Source organism: Salvelinus fontinalis, chromosome 2, assembly GCF_029448725.1.
Source record: "Salvelinus fontinalis isolate EN_2023a chromosome 2, ASM2944872v1, whole genome shotgun sequence".
NCBI classification, from domain to species: domain Eukaryota; kingdom Metazoa; phylum Chordata; class Actinopteri; order Salmoniformes; family Salmonidae; genus Salvelinus; species Salvelinus fontinalis.
The window spans coordinates 20208790-20225518 of NC_074666.1; the positions used below are offsets into that span (position 1 = coordinate 20208790).

Consider the following 16729-nt stretch of genomic DNA (forward strand, 5'->3'; position numbering starts at 1 on the left):
GCAAATGAGAACTTGTTCTCAACTAGCCTACCTGGTTAAATAAAGGTGAAATAAAAAAAAATAAAAAAATTGGGAGTCAACATGGGCCAACATCTCTGTGGAACACTTTCGACACCTTGTAAAGTCCATGCCCCGATGAATTGAGGCTGTTCTGAGGGCAAAAGGGGGGTGCGCAACTTAATATTAGGAAGGTGTTCTTAATATTTTGTACACTCTGTATAGTTAGGAATATAATAACCGATAATAAACTGGAGCAGCAGCGTATGTGATGAGTCAATAAAAAAGGGTCAATGCAGATAGTCCGGGTAGCTATTTGGTTAACTAACCATTTAGAAGTCTTATGGCTTGGGGTAGAGCTGTTAAGGGTCCTGCTTGTTCTAGACTTGGTGCCGTGTGGTAGCAGAGATTACAGTCTTTGACTTGTGTGGCTGGAGTCCTTGACCATTTTTAGTGCCTTCCTCTGACACTGCGTGGTATAGAGGTCCTGGATGGCAGGGAGTTCGTACCCACTACCCTCTGTAATGCCTTGTGGTCAGATGCCAAGCGGTTGCAAAGAGCGCATGTGCAGACCGTTGTCTACCAGGTTGAGTTTGAGAGGGTTTGTTCTCTTTCTCTCAGGTGGTTTCCTGGTCACCAAGAAGATGTTGGACATGTTCAAGCGTCCCACTGACCCTCCAGAATACAACTACCTCTACTTACTGCCCACTGGGGTGTTCGTTGGGGGTTATGGCGTTGCCATGCAGGCTGGCTACAACATTGAACAAGTGAGCATCACCTAACCCTCAAACCAGTGGCGGGGTTAGTAGTTGTGTTCAGTAGGTTGTTAAAGCTGCAATATGTAACTTTCTGGGCGACCTGACCAAATAAACATAGAAATGTGTGTTATAGATTTTTAATTGAAAGCAAGTCTAAGAAGCAGTATATCTGTTCTTTGTGTGCTATTTCTAAGCTTCCGGTTCTTACATTTCTGCATAGTACACCTTTAAGTAGGCAGAAAACTTGAGTGAAACAGGCATGCATTACCTAGACTTGTCCAATTTTAGAATTGCAAAATACTTGTTGCTATAGTATAGTATGCCCTCCTGAACATGCAGCTGTGTGTTTATCCCTTTCTCTGTAGATGATGTACCTGGGCTCTGGTATGTGCTGTGTGGGAGCCCTGGCTGGTCTGTCTAACCAGTCCACTGCCCGTCTGGGTAATGCCCTGGGTATGATGGGGGTGGCGGGGGGCATCGCTGCCACCCTGGGCTTCCTGAAGCCCACCCCGGAACTCCTGGCACAGATGAGTGCCGCCATGGCTGTGGGTGGCACCGCTGGTAAGTGTGTGGCAGTAAATTAAATGTCTGCCATTTGTATGTTTGAGTGTTCTGTCTGAACATCTTGTCTAACAGCAGGTGGTGGTCTGTAGTCCTCATGTGGTGGTCTGCTTCAAACTGCTGTACTACAGTGGTGCCAAGGTAATGGTCACCATTATGTCTGAATCACCAGTATTACCCAGCAGACCTCTGGAGCTCCGCGTCCATCTTCATGGTACATTTTTCCTGGAATCAAGCTGGAACCTAGACTAAACCATCGATTCAGACCCTAGCCCTGTTCCAGATGCTCCTGTTAACCCCGCCCATGTCTGCAGGGCTTCAAGAAGAACACACACACACACGGAGGTGCACTCACAAACAAGGAATTTCCCCCAAACAACCCTCATCAGCAACACCTGTGCCTCAGGACGACCCATTTCCCAGCAATCCTTTAGTGTGTGTTGGCTCGTGTGTCTGCATGTGTTCAGGGTTTCCTTTAGCCGATAAATAAAATTGTTGCCGGCCAAATTGTCCGGGAGAAGAAAAATGCATTGCAAAATAATACTTTTTATTCATTGATGGAAATACCAGTCAATTTTCTCCAACTTCAAAGGCAAATATGCTTCATAGGATAAACCTCAAGATGCTTAGTGTAGGGTGTTTCTATTTTTACTCCTCATAAAGGACAGCTAAGTGTACCCCAACTGGGCAAAGATTGAGTTGATTATCCACGTTTCTAATGTGCCCGCTGAGAGGGGATTCTTTCTCTAAAACAGAGTAAAGATGACCTTCAGATGGCGTTTTATTAAGAACAACGTAATGAGGCTGGCGCAAGTTGATCCAGGGAGTTGGACAGTTTTGACTTCAATTAGAGCAGGCCAAGGTCTGCTGCAAATGCAAGTAAATTAGAGGCAAATTATTGTGTTCATCAGGCCCGGTCCTAGCAATTTGCTGCTGCCTGAGGCAAGATCAACATAAGCTGCCCCTGAATCAAATATAGTATAAATATTTTTAATGGATTGATAGACTAGAGTAGAGTAATGATGTGTATCTTGCAGTGGTGATTTTAGCATGTAAATCTTGGTTGTGCAAACTCAAAAAAAAAAAATTTGAACACTAAACAATACATTAATTGCACTTCAACTGTGACAAATTGTGCCCACAAACTGTTAAGGCCTACATGAAGCTGTCCCAACAGCAGAGCTTTTTTTTCAGCACCATGGAGTGAATCCTTACCACTGCTACACCTGGCTATCAGCAGAGCCTTGACTGGCAGCGAAACACTTCATTCAGCCTCATTTACTGCCTTTAAAAAAATATATATGATATGGCTGTCTTGCTTAAACAAATGTGGTTTCTACTGACAATTGAGATGTACCTGTACAAACTTTTTGGCATAAGGGAACAATGAGCGGATAAGAGGCTATCCGTACTTTCGATGAAGATAATGAGTGAGTTAAGACGGACGTAGTCAATATAACTATTTAGTCAGCACTTTTGAAATGAACTACGCCAGAATTCAGAACATGTGCCGTTCTTACAGTATTCTCCCTGCACACCAAGTCAGAACCGTAGGATAAATAAAGGAGGCATATACAGTAGCTGCGAAAGTATTCACCCCCTTCGGCATTTTTCCTATTTTGTTGCCTTACAACCTGGAATTAAAATTGATTTTTTTTGGGGTGGGCGGTTGTATCATTTGATTTACACAACATGCCTACCACTTTTGAAGAAGCAAAATATTTTTTATTGTGAAGCAAACAACAAATAAGACAAAAAAACAACTTGAGCATATATAACTATTCACCCCCCCAAATTAATACTTTGTAGAGCCATCTGTTGCAGCAATTACAGCTGCAAGTCTCATGGGGTATGTCTCTATAAGCTTGGCACATCTAGCTACTGGGATGTTTGCGCATTCTTCAAGACAAAACTGCTCCTTCAAGTTGGATGGCTTCCGCTGGGGTACAGCAAACTTTAAGTCATACCACAAATTCTCAATTGGATTGAGGTCTGGGCTTTGACTAGGCCATTCCAAGACATTTAAATGTTTCCCCTTAAACCACTCGAGTGTTGCTTTAGCAGTATGCTTAGGGTCATTGTCCTGCTGGAAGGTGAACCTCCGTCCCAGTCTCAAATCTCTGGAAGACTGAAATGGGTTTCCCTCAAGAATTTCCCTGTATTTAGCTCCATCAAGCATTCCTTCAATTCTGACCAGTTTCCCAGTCCCTGCCAATGAAAAACATCCCCACAGCATGATGCTGCCACCACCATGCTTCACTGTGGGGATGGTGTTCTCAGGGTGATGAGGTGTTGTGTTTGCACCAGACATAGCGTTTTCCTTGATGGCCAAAAGCAAAATTTGTTTCATCTGACCAGAGTACCTTCTTCCATATTTTTGGGGAGTCTCCCACGTGTTTGCTTATTTTTTTCTTTAAGCAATGCTTTTTTCTGGCCACTCTTCCGTAAAGCCCAGCAAAAGATACTCCCATCTCCACGGTGGAGCTTTTCAGCTCCTTTTAGGGTTATCTTTGGTCTCTTTGTTGCCTCTTTGATTATTGCCCTCCTTGCCTGGTCTATGAGTTTTGTGGGCGGCCCTCTCTTGGCAAGTTTGTTGTGGTGCCATATTCTTTCAATTTTTTAAATAATGGATTTAATGGATGTTCAATGTTTCGGATATTTTTTTATAATCCAACCCTGATCTGTACTGCTCTGCAGCTTTCTCCCTGACCTGTTTGGAGAGCTCCTTCGTCTTCATGATGCCGCTTGCTTGGTAGTGTTACAGACTCTGGGGCATTTCAGAACAGGTGTGTGTGTGTGTGTGTGTGTGTGTGTGTGTGTGTGTGTGTGTATAAATATACACACAGACAGATCATGTGACACTTAGATTGCACACAGGTGGACTTTGTTTAACAAATTATGTGACTTCTGAAGGTAATTGGTTGCACCAGATCTTATTTAGGGGCTTCATAGCAAAGGGGGTGAATACATATGCATGCACCACTTTTTAAAAGTGTATTTATAATTTTTTGAAACAAGTTATTTTTTCACTTCACCAATTTGGACTATTTTGTGTATGTCCATTACAGAAATCCAAATAAAAATATATTTAAATTACAGGTTGAAATGCAACAAAATGTCATAATGTCAAGGTCGAATCATAACGTCAGTGATCTTAAGGTCGGAGCTCTAGACAGAGGCCAGAGATTCCGAGTTGGATGACCTTTCAAAACATATTTTCCCAGTCGGCTAGTTTTTTCCCCCGAGTTCCCAGGTGTCTTGAACTCACTGAAGTCATGCTGGATTGACAGTATGGCCAATATATTCAACCTTTTCTGGCCCATGGTGTTGCATGTGAATGTTTATCCTTTTAAGCTTGTAAAAGAGAGCCGTAATCCCTGATTTGGACCACACACCCTCTCAACTGTATAGTAGGCTAGTGATTGCTTTGCGACGCTTGCAGTTAGCCACTTATTCCTTCCAAACCACTCATTGTTGAATTTGTGATTTCCAACTTGTTGTGTAATGTTTATGGCCAATGAGCACCAATACGTTTTATCTATAATTTGTCTATATATGACAAGGCTTGAGAAGGATTTGCCAGTAGATTGTCGACTTCATTCATAATTTCTAGCTAAGATTTTGAAAGTATGATGTGGCATGATCAGTCCAATCAAAGCTATGGTGTATATATAATGTGATTTGGCGTCATTTTATCTGTGGCCAATGACCTTGAGCCGCCTTGGATGGGCACTTCTAATGTAAAAAAAAGAAGAAAAAAAGTAGATTTTACAGTGATGTAGTGTTCCCATGAGTGACAACACTGAGCCAATCACGGCGCAACTAGAGAACATTACCAACCCCTACACTCCGTATTTTCTGCTGGCTTGCCCCACCACCACAGAAAGCACTGAGCTAGGCTGAAACACCTGCATGGACCTGCCTTAGAAAGCAACAAAGAGAGCATGTTTGTGTGCGGCTTTATTAACCCAATTGTATTATTATTTTTACATTGTTTGCAAACTGATATGTGACAGGTATTAATGCCAAAATAACAGGCAAAAAAGCTATTTTTATTTATTTATTTTAGCTAAACAGGTGGGGCTCAAAATAGATGGGTCTCTGACCCACCAGCCCTGAATGACGGGTCGCCACTGGTATCATGCGCAATTGGTTCATGTCAGTTGAGCTTATTCAGTTGTTCTTGGAAATGAAACATTGTTGTCAACTATTTAAATCGGAAAGTTACAATGTTGTAATCACTAGGCAGCCAACTGCCTATTAGTAGGAAACAGTTATCAATAAGCCACGTAAATCAGACATGACATGAGCCACGACACCACGATATTTCAAATTGCTATAAAAATAAACATGACATTTATTAATATCATCCAGTAGAACTGTAAAAAGAATGAGATTTAATTTGAGCTTTGGAAACGTGCTTTCATAAATGCATGGTGCGGGCCTCGTTTCACAGGAGCATTGTAAAATAAGCTTTCACTCAATGAACCAGCCTTAACTCATTTTGTTTATTTGCATATTGAATTTGATTGTCCAACATTAGTTTTATAATTTCTTAATTTTGTGGTCGCCAAGTGTCCCATTCCACTGCTGTGATTTTGATCGCAGCAGGAATGGGGAGTGGAGCAAGCCGGCCCAGTCATGACTAGAAGGGATCCAGCTTTTGTCAAATTAATGTCAAAAGTAAAAACATGTAGCATTTTAGTTAACCCTAACCCTTTTCCTAACCTTAACCTAATTCTCCTAACCTGCTACGTTAATTCTCCTAACCTGTTAACGAAAAGTTAAATCTGACAAAAGTTGGATTCCTTCTGTCCAAAGCGGGATCCCTTCTATATTCCTTTTATAATTTATTTCAGGGATGAAGACGCAACGGGCAATGTTGTGCTTTTCAATAAAACCTGTCATGTTGGTATAAGAACATCGTTCTACTTTATTTTATTACAACTTTACACTTTTTTAACTTTCTAATTTCTATTCTTAAAATGAATTACAATAATCTATGTGAATTTGAGCACTGTGGTTGGACCGCCCTAATGTGTTACGCACCCAATGATTATGAATGTCCGGTAAATTCAAATTATTGCCGGTCACATTGTCCACTGCCAAATTTTCTTAGTGGAAAACCTGCTGCGTGTGTGTTGACTGGTTGTCATCCTCTCTGCCCCCCAGGGTTGGGTATTGCTAGGAAGATCCAAATCACCGACCTCCCCCAGCTGGTAGCTGCCTTCCACAGCCTGGTGGGTCTGGCTGCAGTGCTCACCTGCGTGGCAGAGTACATGATCGAGTACCCTCACTTTGCTACCGACCCGTCTGCCAACCTCACCAAGATCATCGCCTACCTGGGCACCTTCATCGGAGGGGTCACATTTAGTGGATCCCTGGTAGCTTATGGGAAACTGCAAGGTGAGTAAGGGCGATTTGGGAAGATGCATTACATTTTAAATTCTATGCTATTGGGGTGGTGGAAGCGGGATGGTGTTTTTGTTGGGAGCTGCTAGTGAAAATGGGTAGGAATTTAGGCAGTCCTAGGCCAAGCACACCATGAGTTAAGGTTCCAATTTTACCTAAGTTTCCTGTCAGCAAATGAGGCAGTTAAAATCATACTTATATTTCTCATACATATTCAACATCATGGTTCATTGGTTTGATTAATTTGTCCATAATGTTATTATTCATATATATTACAGACATTTTACTGAAGTTTTAGGAATTTGCTGCTCTTGGGCACCACATCTTATCCCAGACAGCTGGGGTTTGATCCAGTACTACTAGTAGTAGACCAGTAGTGGTCTGGTTGATACCTGAGGGCCTGTAACTAACTCTGCATCACCCCCTCACTCCCCTGGCCCAGTTGTGCCACCCAGGCCCTCTTGCTCAAAGCTAGGCCAGGCGGAACCTCTCTGTTTGGCACTAATTAGCCCCTCCACCCCCAGTCATTTTCCACTTGTTCCCGAAAGCTGGAACGCATTATCCCAGGGAGCGTTCCCACTCCACAGTCTCACAGGAACCTGGAAAACCTGCTCTGATAAAAGATTAAGAGTGGCCATTTCATGCTATTCTTTTCTTTTTCTGGGGGGGACTTTTGAAAGGCATTCAAAACAAAAGAAGTAATTAAACATTCAAATGTGGCCTGTATCACAGATGGTGGAATCTAGGTGCAAGCTTTGTTAATTTGATTGTCAACATGCATTCAGTTTCAAATTCGCGTGAAACAGCCTCAGCGGCATACATTTTATTCTCTGAAATCAAAATCTTTTTCAAAACGTTAACTTTATTTCTATGCTATATTTGTACCTGCCTGCCCAGGGCTGAATCATATCAGGGATTCAAAAAAGCCACTCCCTTTGTAGCCCATACAGTATGTGTCTTGTGGTTGGGGGCTGAATACTCGTAAACGAAGTACATAATAAATTAGATGGACAGCACATAGTGAAATCCTGACATGCATTTAGCTCAATATCTCCATGCCTACTGTGTTCCTCTCTCCAGGTGTGCTGAGCTCCGCCCCCCTCCATCTTCCCGGGCGCCATGCTATGAATGCTGGGCTAATGGCCTCCAGTGTGGGCCTGATGATCCCCTACATGCTGGACCCCAGCTATACCACAGGCATCACCTGCCTGGGCTCTGTGTCTGCACTCTCTGCCGTCATGGTATGACCTACCAACCGTCTCTGCCCTAAACATAGAAAGAGAACAACTGGAATGGACATCCCCCATTCAATGTTTGAAGTCATGATTGTGCAGTGAAATTGTTGTGGTGTGAGGGCATTTCCTGTTCTACTAATTCTATATCTATGGCCCGGCTAATATCCACCAACCTGGATTGACCAGTGCTAAACAAAGGCCTTTGAACTGAACCTTTAGAAATAGGATGGAAGCCTTACCTATTTGTGCCATTGGGATCCTGTGCTTTAGCCCATTTTAAGGTAGGCTTAGGTTCATTCAGCTATTCTTTAATAAAATGTGCTCTCCTCTTTATCCTGCTCAACTGTTGGCCCTGAAGGAGAGTTCATTGGAAGCATTACACATAGGATCAATCCATAATATGATGATAGATTGAAGGTTAACTAAGATGATTAGGTTTTGAAGCAGCGCTGCGAGAAGGTGGTTCTGGTTAAAACTGTTGTGAATGTTGGCTGCTCAGTCCTCCATGTGGTTTGTCAGTAACAAGGGCATTCGTGGATATTCATTTTTACGTATAAAATATTGCATCATTCTGACTGATATTAAGGTGTAGCTAAACAATCACCTGTGCCTGAGCATGAATGTCTTTAAAAGGAAATCTGATACTGTTCAAGTCTGGGGGTTTTTATGGAGTGGATCATTACATAATGTTAGGTAGCTGGCTCTGGTTATAACTGTTCCTTGAGTTCGGTATCTTGGAGAGTAACACTAGGATGATATCATAGAGAGCCCTTGAAATGAAAACTCCTTGTTTTGAAAAAATGCCTTATGAGTGGACTGAGGCCCACTGCAATCTGATAGGGGTTAAATACACAACATTTCTACTACCTGATCAGATTTGGCTATTTTCTGTTCAATAATACTGTTTATGCCAAAATTATTCAGGAAAATGCTTACATGTGTGTTTATATATGGCCAGGCCTACTACTCTCATGTGGAACATGATCTTTGTATACCTTCTTTTGAATGGGCAATATATTAAATTTAGCAACGTATGAAGGAAATAACAAATTGATGTCTTGCTTTATTAACCCCAATGCCATATGAACCTTTAGTCTAACGGTGGTCTTGTTCTCATAGGGCCTGACTCTGACAGCAGCCATCGGTGGTGCAGACATGCCGGTGGTCATCACGGTGCTTAACAGCTACTCCGGCTGGGCTCTATGTGCCGAGGGCTTCCTGCTCAACAACAACCTGCTCACCATCGTAGGCGCCCTCATCGGCTCCTCAGGGGCCATTCTCTCGTACATAATGTGTGTGGTAAGTAAGCATCCTCTGTATTTTAGAAGTATCACACAGACTCTATACTTTTATCATTCTATAGGATATCATCCTTCCTTCTGTCTGTATGTAGGATGTGTCACTCATAAGATAGTATGAGGTAAATAGGGAGCATCAGGCCATGACTATACAGGTAAACCTTGAAGATGCTGAAATATGCAAGTGGCATTTTCTGTGCTTCCACCATTTTCCACTAGGAGGAACTCTAACTGTACTTAAATGCCTTCCTGGCTATAATTGACTGCCTGAAGGAAACTGGGTTCATTGAAACAGCAGTTGACTCAAAAGAAATGAGCAGCTTTTTATTCTTTCCACCCCCTCTTCTCCTCTCTCCCACTGGCTAGGCCATGAACCGTTCCCTGGCCAATGTGATCCTGGGTGGGTACGGTACGTCATCCACTGGGTCAGGAAAGCCCATGGAGATCGTAGGAACACACACAGAGGTCAACGTGGACCAAACTGTTGAAATGATCAAAGACGCCCAAAACATCATCATCACTCCAGGTAGTCAAAACCCAAGCACCACACACATGTACACGCACACACAGCATGAACACGGTGATACACAAAAATATGTGGACTAATGAGTGGATTCGGCTATTTCAGCCACACCCGTTGCTGACAGGTGTACACAATTGAGCACACAGCCATAGACGAACATTGGCAGTAGAATGGCACGTACTGAAGAGCTCCGTGACTTTCAACGTGGCACCGTTATAGGATGCCACCTTTACAACAAGTCAATTTGTCAAATTTCTGCCCTGCTAGAGCTGCCCGGTCAACTGTTGTTGTGAAGAGGAAACGTCTAGGAGCAACAACGGCTCAGCCGTGAAGTGGTAGGCGACACAAGCTCACAGTACGGGACCGCCGAGGGCTGAAGCGCGTAGCGTGTAAAAATAGTCTGTACTCGGTTGCAACACTCACTATCGAGTTCCAAACTGACTCTTGGAAGCAACGTCAGCACAAGAACTGTTCGTCGGGAGCTTCATGAAATGGAAGCAAGTCACTGCAGCAATTTTACATCTAGTGGAAAGCCTTCCCAGAATAGTGGAGGCTGTTATAGCAGCAAAGGGGGGGCAACTCCATTTTAATTACCATGATTTTGGATTGAGATACTGACGAGCACTTTTGGCCATGAAGTGTACTTACACACACCGGGACACTGACTGAGTAGGTTAATGTAAACTAAACCACTCGTGTACACAGGGTTCAACTTGCAAACGTTTTTAAGACGTAGAGAGTAAGTGGATTGTGGTCAAAGGTCTTGTGCAGAAAGTATAAAACATGTCCTTTGCCATCCACATTTTTCAAATATTACAGAAATGTTTTCTTTATTTAGCTAACCTCTGTTGACCTTGTTACATCACCAGCTAATTTGCTAACCTTCACTGGGGCACCTCATGTCGGGCCCGTCATCCATGCAGGCCCACTCCATCCCAAGGTGGTCCAAGAGCCTGGGTCATGTTTTGGAACTTATTGGACTTATTGAAGCTTTGACAGAACTCTGTAGTCTGTCTTTCACTCTCCCAACCGCTCTGAAAACACTTGTCCCCTGACGACAGCGCTCTACACATTGCTTCTCCATCATGGTGGTGATGTGAAGTGAACTCTTTGGTGAGAAGAAGTCAGCTGTATGCTTTATCTCTCCTGCCTGGCAGGAAGCAGGGACTGATAGTGTGGATCATCCTGAATGTAGCGGGTGACTCACTCTCAATGTTCATCCCAATTAGCGATTTCTGCTAGATGGGCTAGCTACAGGGTCAAAATTGGCTTAAGTCTGTTGTAAAAATGAGCTTTTTGTTCTTAAATTAAGGTTAGGCCTTAGGGTTAGCAGTGTGGTTAAGGTGATCGTTAGGTTTAAAATCTAATTTCATGACTTTGTGGCAGTGCCAACTACTAACCTGCACCTCTTAAGGAGATAATCAGGTTAAGTTACTGATTACATTTTGGACAGGTAACTAACGGATTACATTAATAAATGAACCTAACCAACCCTGGTCCCAATTAGGGTTGCAAATGGAGGGTATATTACTGGAAACTTTCAAAGTTTACCAGTAAACTACCAGAATGTTGGTGTCTTTAATTATCTCTGGCCTTATCACATGTAAAATATATTAAATAATTAAAGATGAGGCCGGACAAAGTTGAATTACTGTTTATCTGATGCCCCGACTCACTTTTCTCCAGACATCCTAAAAATATTTTTTAAATCTGATATTTTTTTGCCAATATGTGCAGCTCTTTGTTTATAAAGTGCTGTCAGCTCTCCCTTGAGGCTTTCCCAAGTTGATCCCCAAGAGACCAAACAGCCTCAGGTCACGCGCTCAGATCATTTTCGAGCCTCGGATTGGACAGTGAAACACACGCTCGCACATGCAGATAATTCATTTCTCTCATATGGTCATGGCTGAAACCACCGTAAATTCTTACTATTTATGTGTCCATGTTAAACGTGGGAGGTCCCTCATTATAAACAAAGTCAGTTAAATTAAATCCATGGTTATTGCATCATTTTCTGATGTATTAGAAGCGATTAATAGATGGGAAAACAATGTAATTTAAACAATTGACTGGCCAGAGATCAGGGCATTCATCAGCATAGACGCAGTGCAAGCTGATAGTATTTTGGACAACCAAATTGAAGTCAAAATGATTGATGAAATCGAAGTGTGTCAGCTGTATGGTGATTTGCGATTCATAACTTACATTTTACCAGTACTACCAGGTAGTAGTAGGCCAACCGGTAACACCACGACGGAATGCGTATGAAGTGATGATGCGCCACCGAGAACAGCTAGCATGTCCAGCGAAGTACATCGCCAGTGGCACGCACACACTTCGTGCAGATCGGCAGGTGGGGGCTTTTCGTGGCAGCCAGACGAGACAATCTAAGGAGGATGCTGCGAGCAAAGTTACTGGGCTGGAATTTAGTCACGCTTGCTCTATATATATTGATGCTTCTAATTGTGCATGTTATAAACAGCATTTTTTTTATGATGAAAGGTTATACTTTGGCTGGATTGATGTATTTTTTTTCCAATGATACATTCATTTGGCAGACCTAACATGATTAACCCTCTTTCTACAAGGCGTAGTCTGAGAGGCCAAATCATATTTGTATGAGTATTTTGTTAACGCCTAGGCTATAGAGATGCATTCAGGTAATGAACTTATTATTATAATAGGATGACAAAGCTGTAAAACATTATCCTTAATATATACTGTTCAATATGAGGGTTTCAGCATGAATTATCCTTTTTAAGGATGTCTACATTTTACTATGTCTATGTATTTGTTAATGTTTTGCCGTCAAACTGGTGGCAAATATGAAGAAAAGTCAATAGTTGGAAGAGTTGCAGAGTTAATTGTTGATGTAGATGCTTTTTTCATCAATTAGGCTATTCTCTTGAACTATGGTGTATCTACTAGAAACTCATGGACTATATGGACACAGATATAAAACATGAATACTATATGTGAATACATTTAAGTTATTCAAGTATAAATTACCTAAGTTATGAGTGCCATAGATTTTTTTGTTACTGAAGAGTGGTAATTTTGGTATATTACCAGTAGCTTTGCAACCATTGTCCCGATGGCACCCTATATTCCCTTTATTATATTCATGCCGGTAGCATACAGATAATTGTCTGTCATGAAACAATGGTTTGGTTGTTATTAGTGAGATGTTTTCAGATTTGATAAGCCAATGAATGTGGTTTTTGTTTTGATTATCTAGGTAGCTTGCCAGCAGTTGTAGCTAACTAGCTAAGCATCAAAACGTTATACCAGGGGTGTATTCATTTCGCCAATTCTGAATCTGAATTTGTCCATTAGAAACCCTTGTTTTAGTTGCAACTGTTTGGACTATTGATTACACTCCAGTCTGGCCAGTCAGATGAGGGCTAACGTTGGCTAGCTAGGTACATTTGGTTATGGAAGGTTTTTATGCAGATAACTTCAGTCATTAGCTAGTTAGCTAGCGACAAGAGCCAGACAACAGCTGACCTAGCTTGCTAGCTACTTCACACAGCTAACTTTAGCTAGCTACTTCACACAGCTAACTTTAGATAGCTCATGTCCTAATGCCAGTTAGCTAACTAGCTAACGTTAGCCAAGGATACCCAAACAGTGGTGTAGGCATTCGCGCACCACAACTCAATGTTGAATATATCCCACATTCTTCAACAAAACAATTAGTTCAAAGCCAACACGAAACTTTGGGAAAATGATAACCTGATAACCAGTGTTTAAGGATGCATAACTCTGCAATGCTTTAGGCTAGAAACAAACCGTAAAAGTCTGAGAGTCTGAGCTAAGACTTTCAACAGTCAATCAGTTTAAAAACAGTTTTGCTTTGAGTTAAAACTTTAATTTGTAAGACTCTGTTGCAATCTAGTTTATTCAAACTGATTTTAGAGGCAGCAGACCAGGGTTTAAACCAGCAACTCTTGCAGTTATGCAAACACACCACCTGTGCCATTAACCTCTACTTCCTCAGAAACCCGGGTCCGGGAGCACCCCCACCAGTAAAAAAGCTGACTAGCATAGGCTAGCATAGCGTCACAAGTAAATAGTAGCATCTAAATATCATTAAATCACAAGTCCAAGACACCAGATGAAAGATACACATCTTGGTAATCAAGCCATAATTTCTGATTTTTAAAATGTTTTACAGGGAAGACACAATATGTAAATCTATTAGCTAACCACGTTAGCAAAAGACACCACTCCCATACTCCACCATTTTTTTTTACCATCAGCAGCTATCACAAATTCGACCAAATAAAGATATAAATAGCCACTAACCAAGAAACAACCTCATCAGATGACAGTCTGATAACATATTTATTGTATAGCATAGGTTTTGTTAGAAAAATGTGCATATTTCAGGTATAAATCAGATGACAGTCCTGTAACATCACATTACACAATGTATATAGAGTTTGTTCGAAAATGTGCATATTTAGGTGCACAAATCGTGCTTATACAATGAGAAAAGTTGCCAAAAGCTCAAGCAATCTGTCCGGCGCCATCTTGGAAAGCCACCTATTCTTATCGAAAACTATTCATAAACTTGACTAAAAAAATACAGGTTGGACAGCAATTGAAAGACAAATTAGTTCTTAATGCAATCGCTAAATTACATTTTTAAAATGAACGTTACTGTGCAATACAGGGTGCAATACAGGGTGCGATAACGCAAGGCTACACGGCAAATAATGGCGTCTTATGCATTTTACTTTTTCAACAGAACAACGAATTATCAGCATAAATAGTTCTTACTATTAGCTGAACTCCCATCAGAATCTTGGGAAAGGTGTCCTTTGGCCAGAAGAATCGTTGCTGGGTTGGAGAATGTTTTCTTCCACGTTGCAATTAGCAGTACACAATGGCATGCGAGAGAGAAATACCCAACTTCATACAACGGCAGAAAATGAAATGCCCGAAAATCGCAATATACTGACATAAACTGATATAAATCGGTTTAAAATAACAAGATTATGATGTCTTTAAAGCCTATATCGAATAAAAACAGGGACGGATATAACTAGAAGCTAAAACGGGAGCTTCTAAAACGACATTCCAAGGTCCCCGGTGCGTCAGCGCAAAGAATCAAAAGGAAGGACACATCGATTCCAATCAATTTATAGACTTCCTGAACTGCGTAGAGACTCCATTTCAAGGCCCTCTATTCGCTGACACCCAGGGGAAGGCGTATGCAGTGCATCTCAACCAATAGAAGACAGGCAAAGTTATACACAGGTCTGGGAACAGGTTTGGAAAAATCTGCATTCTCAACTCCACATAGGGAAATTGCTCTAAGTCGAGTTCTGTTTCACTTATAGACATAATTCAAACGGTTTTAGAAACTAGAGAGTGTTTTCTATCCAATAGTAATAATAATATGCATATTGTACGAGCAAGAATTGAGTACGAGGCAGTTTAATTTGTGAACACCAAGAAAAAAAGTGCTAACAGCTCCCCCTATTGACAAGAAGTTTTAAGGTCCAGACCTTTTCTCAGAGGCCGGATTGTAGATTACAATAGCACTGCAAATGACAGTCATTTGGTTAGTCAAAGAATGCCTCCCCCTTTTTCCTCCAAACATAACGATGGTCATTATGGCCAAACAGTTATATTTTTGTTTCATCCGACTGGAGGGACATTTCTCTAAAAAAAAGTACGATCTTTGTCCCCATGTGCAGTTGCAAACCGTAGTCTGGCTTTTTTATGGCGGTTTTGGAGCAGTGGCTTCTTCCTTACTGAGCGGCCTTTTAGGTTATGTCGATATAGGACTCGTTTTACTGTGGATATAGATACTTTTGTACCCGTTTCCTCTATCATCTTCACAAGTTCCTTTGCTGTTGTTCTGGGATTGATTTGCACTTTTCGTACCAAAGTATGCTCATCTCTAGGAGACAGAACCTGAGCGGTATGACGGCTGCGTGGTCCCATGGTTTTTATACTTGCGTACTATTGTTTGTACAGATGAACGTGGTACATTCAGGCGTTTGGAAATTGCTCCCAAGGATGAACCAGACTTGTGGAGGCCCCCCCAAAAATTCTGAGGTCTTGGCTGATTTCTTTTGATTTTCCCATGTCAAGCAAAGGGGCACTGAGTTTGAAGATAGGCCTTAAAATACATCCGCAGGTACACCTCCAATTGACTCAAATGATGTCAATTAGCCTATCAGAAGCTTCTAAAGCCATGACATCATTTTCTGGAATTTTCCAAGCTGTTTAAAGGCACAGTCAACTTAGTGTGTGTAAACTTCTGACCAACTGGAATTGTGATACAGTGAATTATAAGTAAAATAATCTGTCTGTAAATAATTGTTGGAAAAATTACTTGTGTCGTGCACATAGTAGATGTCCTAACCGACTTGCCAAAACTATAGTTTGTTAACAAGAAATGTGTGGAGTGGTTGAAAAACGAGTTTTAATGACTCAAACCTAAGTGTTTGTTAACTTCCTACTTCCACACACACACAGTTCCAGTCAAAAGTTGACAGATCTATGCATTCAAGGGTTTTTCTTTATTTTCACTGTTTTCTACATTGTAGAATGATAGTGAAGACATCAGAACTGATTTAAAGAAGCAATAAACGGCCTTCTTTAGACTAGTTGAATATCTAGAGCATCGGCATTTGCTGGTTCGATTACAGGCTCAAAATGGCCAGAAACAAATACCTTTCTTCTGAAACTCGTCAGTCTCTTCTTGTTCTGAGAAATTAAGGCTATTCCATGTGAGAAATTGCCAGGAATCTGAAGATCTGGTACAACGATGTGTACTACTCTGTCACAGAACAGCGCAAACAAGCTCTAAGCAGAATAGAAAGAGTGGGAGGCCCCGGTGCACAACTGAGCAAGAGGACAGGTACATTAGAGTGTCTAGTTTGAGAAACAGACTCCTCACAAGTTCTCAACTGGCAGCTTCATTAA

At 41.6% G+C, this 16729-nt stretch overlaps 1 protein-coding gene across 2 annotated transcripts in view; it reads left to right on the forward strand.

Moving 5' to 3' along the window:
• Nucleotides 1-16729, forward strand: part of nnt (nicotinamide nucleotide transhydrogenase) — a 76696-nt gene that overhangs the window by 40712 nt on the left and 19255 nt on the right. For both annotated transcript variants that reach the window (XM_055866486.1, XM_055866493.1), the window contains 6 exons: nucleotides 619-764; nucleotides 1121-1316; nucleotides 6489-6722; nucleotides 7809-7969; nucleotides 9083-9262; nucleotides 9628-9787. In XM_055866486.1, coding sequence (XP_055722461.1) covers nucleotides 619-764; nucleotides 1121-1316; nucleotides 6489-6722; nucleotides 7809-7969; nucleotides 9083-9262; nucleotides 9628-9787 — 1077 coding nt within the window. The remainder of the gene's footprint in view (nucleotides 1-618; nucleotides 765-1120; nucleotides 1317-6488; nucleotides 6723-7808; nucleotides 7970-9082; nucleotides 9263-9627; nucleotides 9788-16729) is intronic.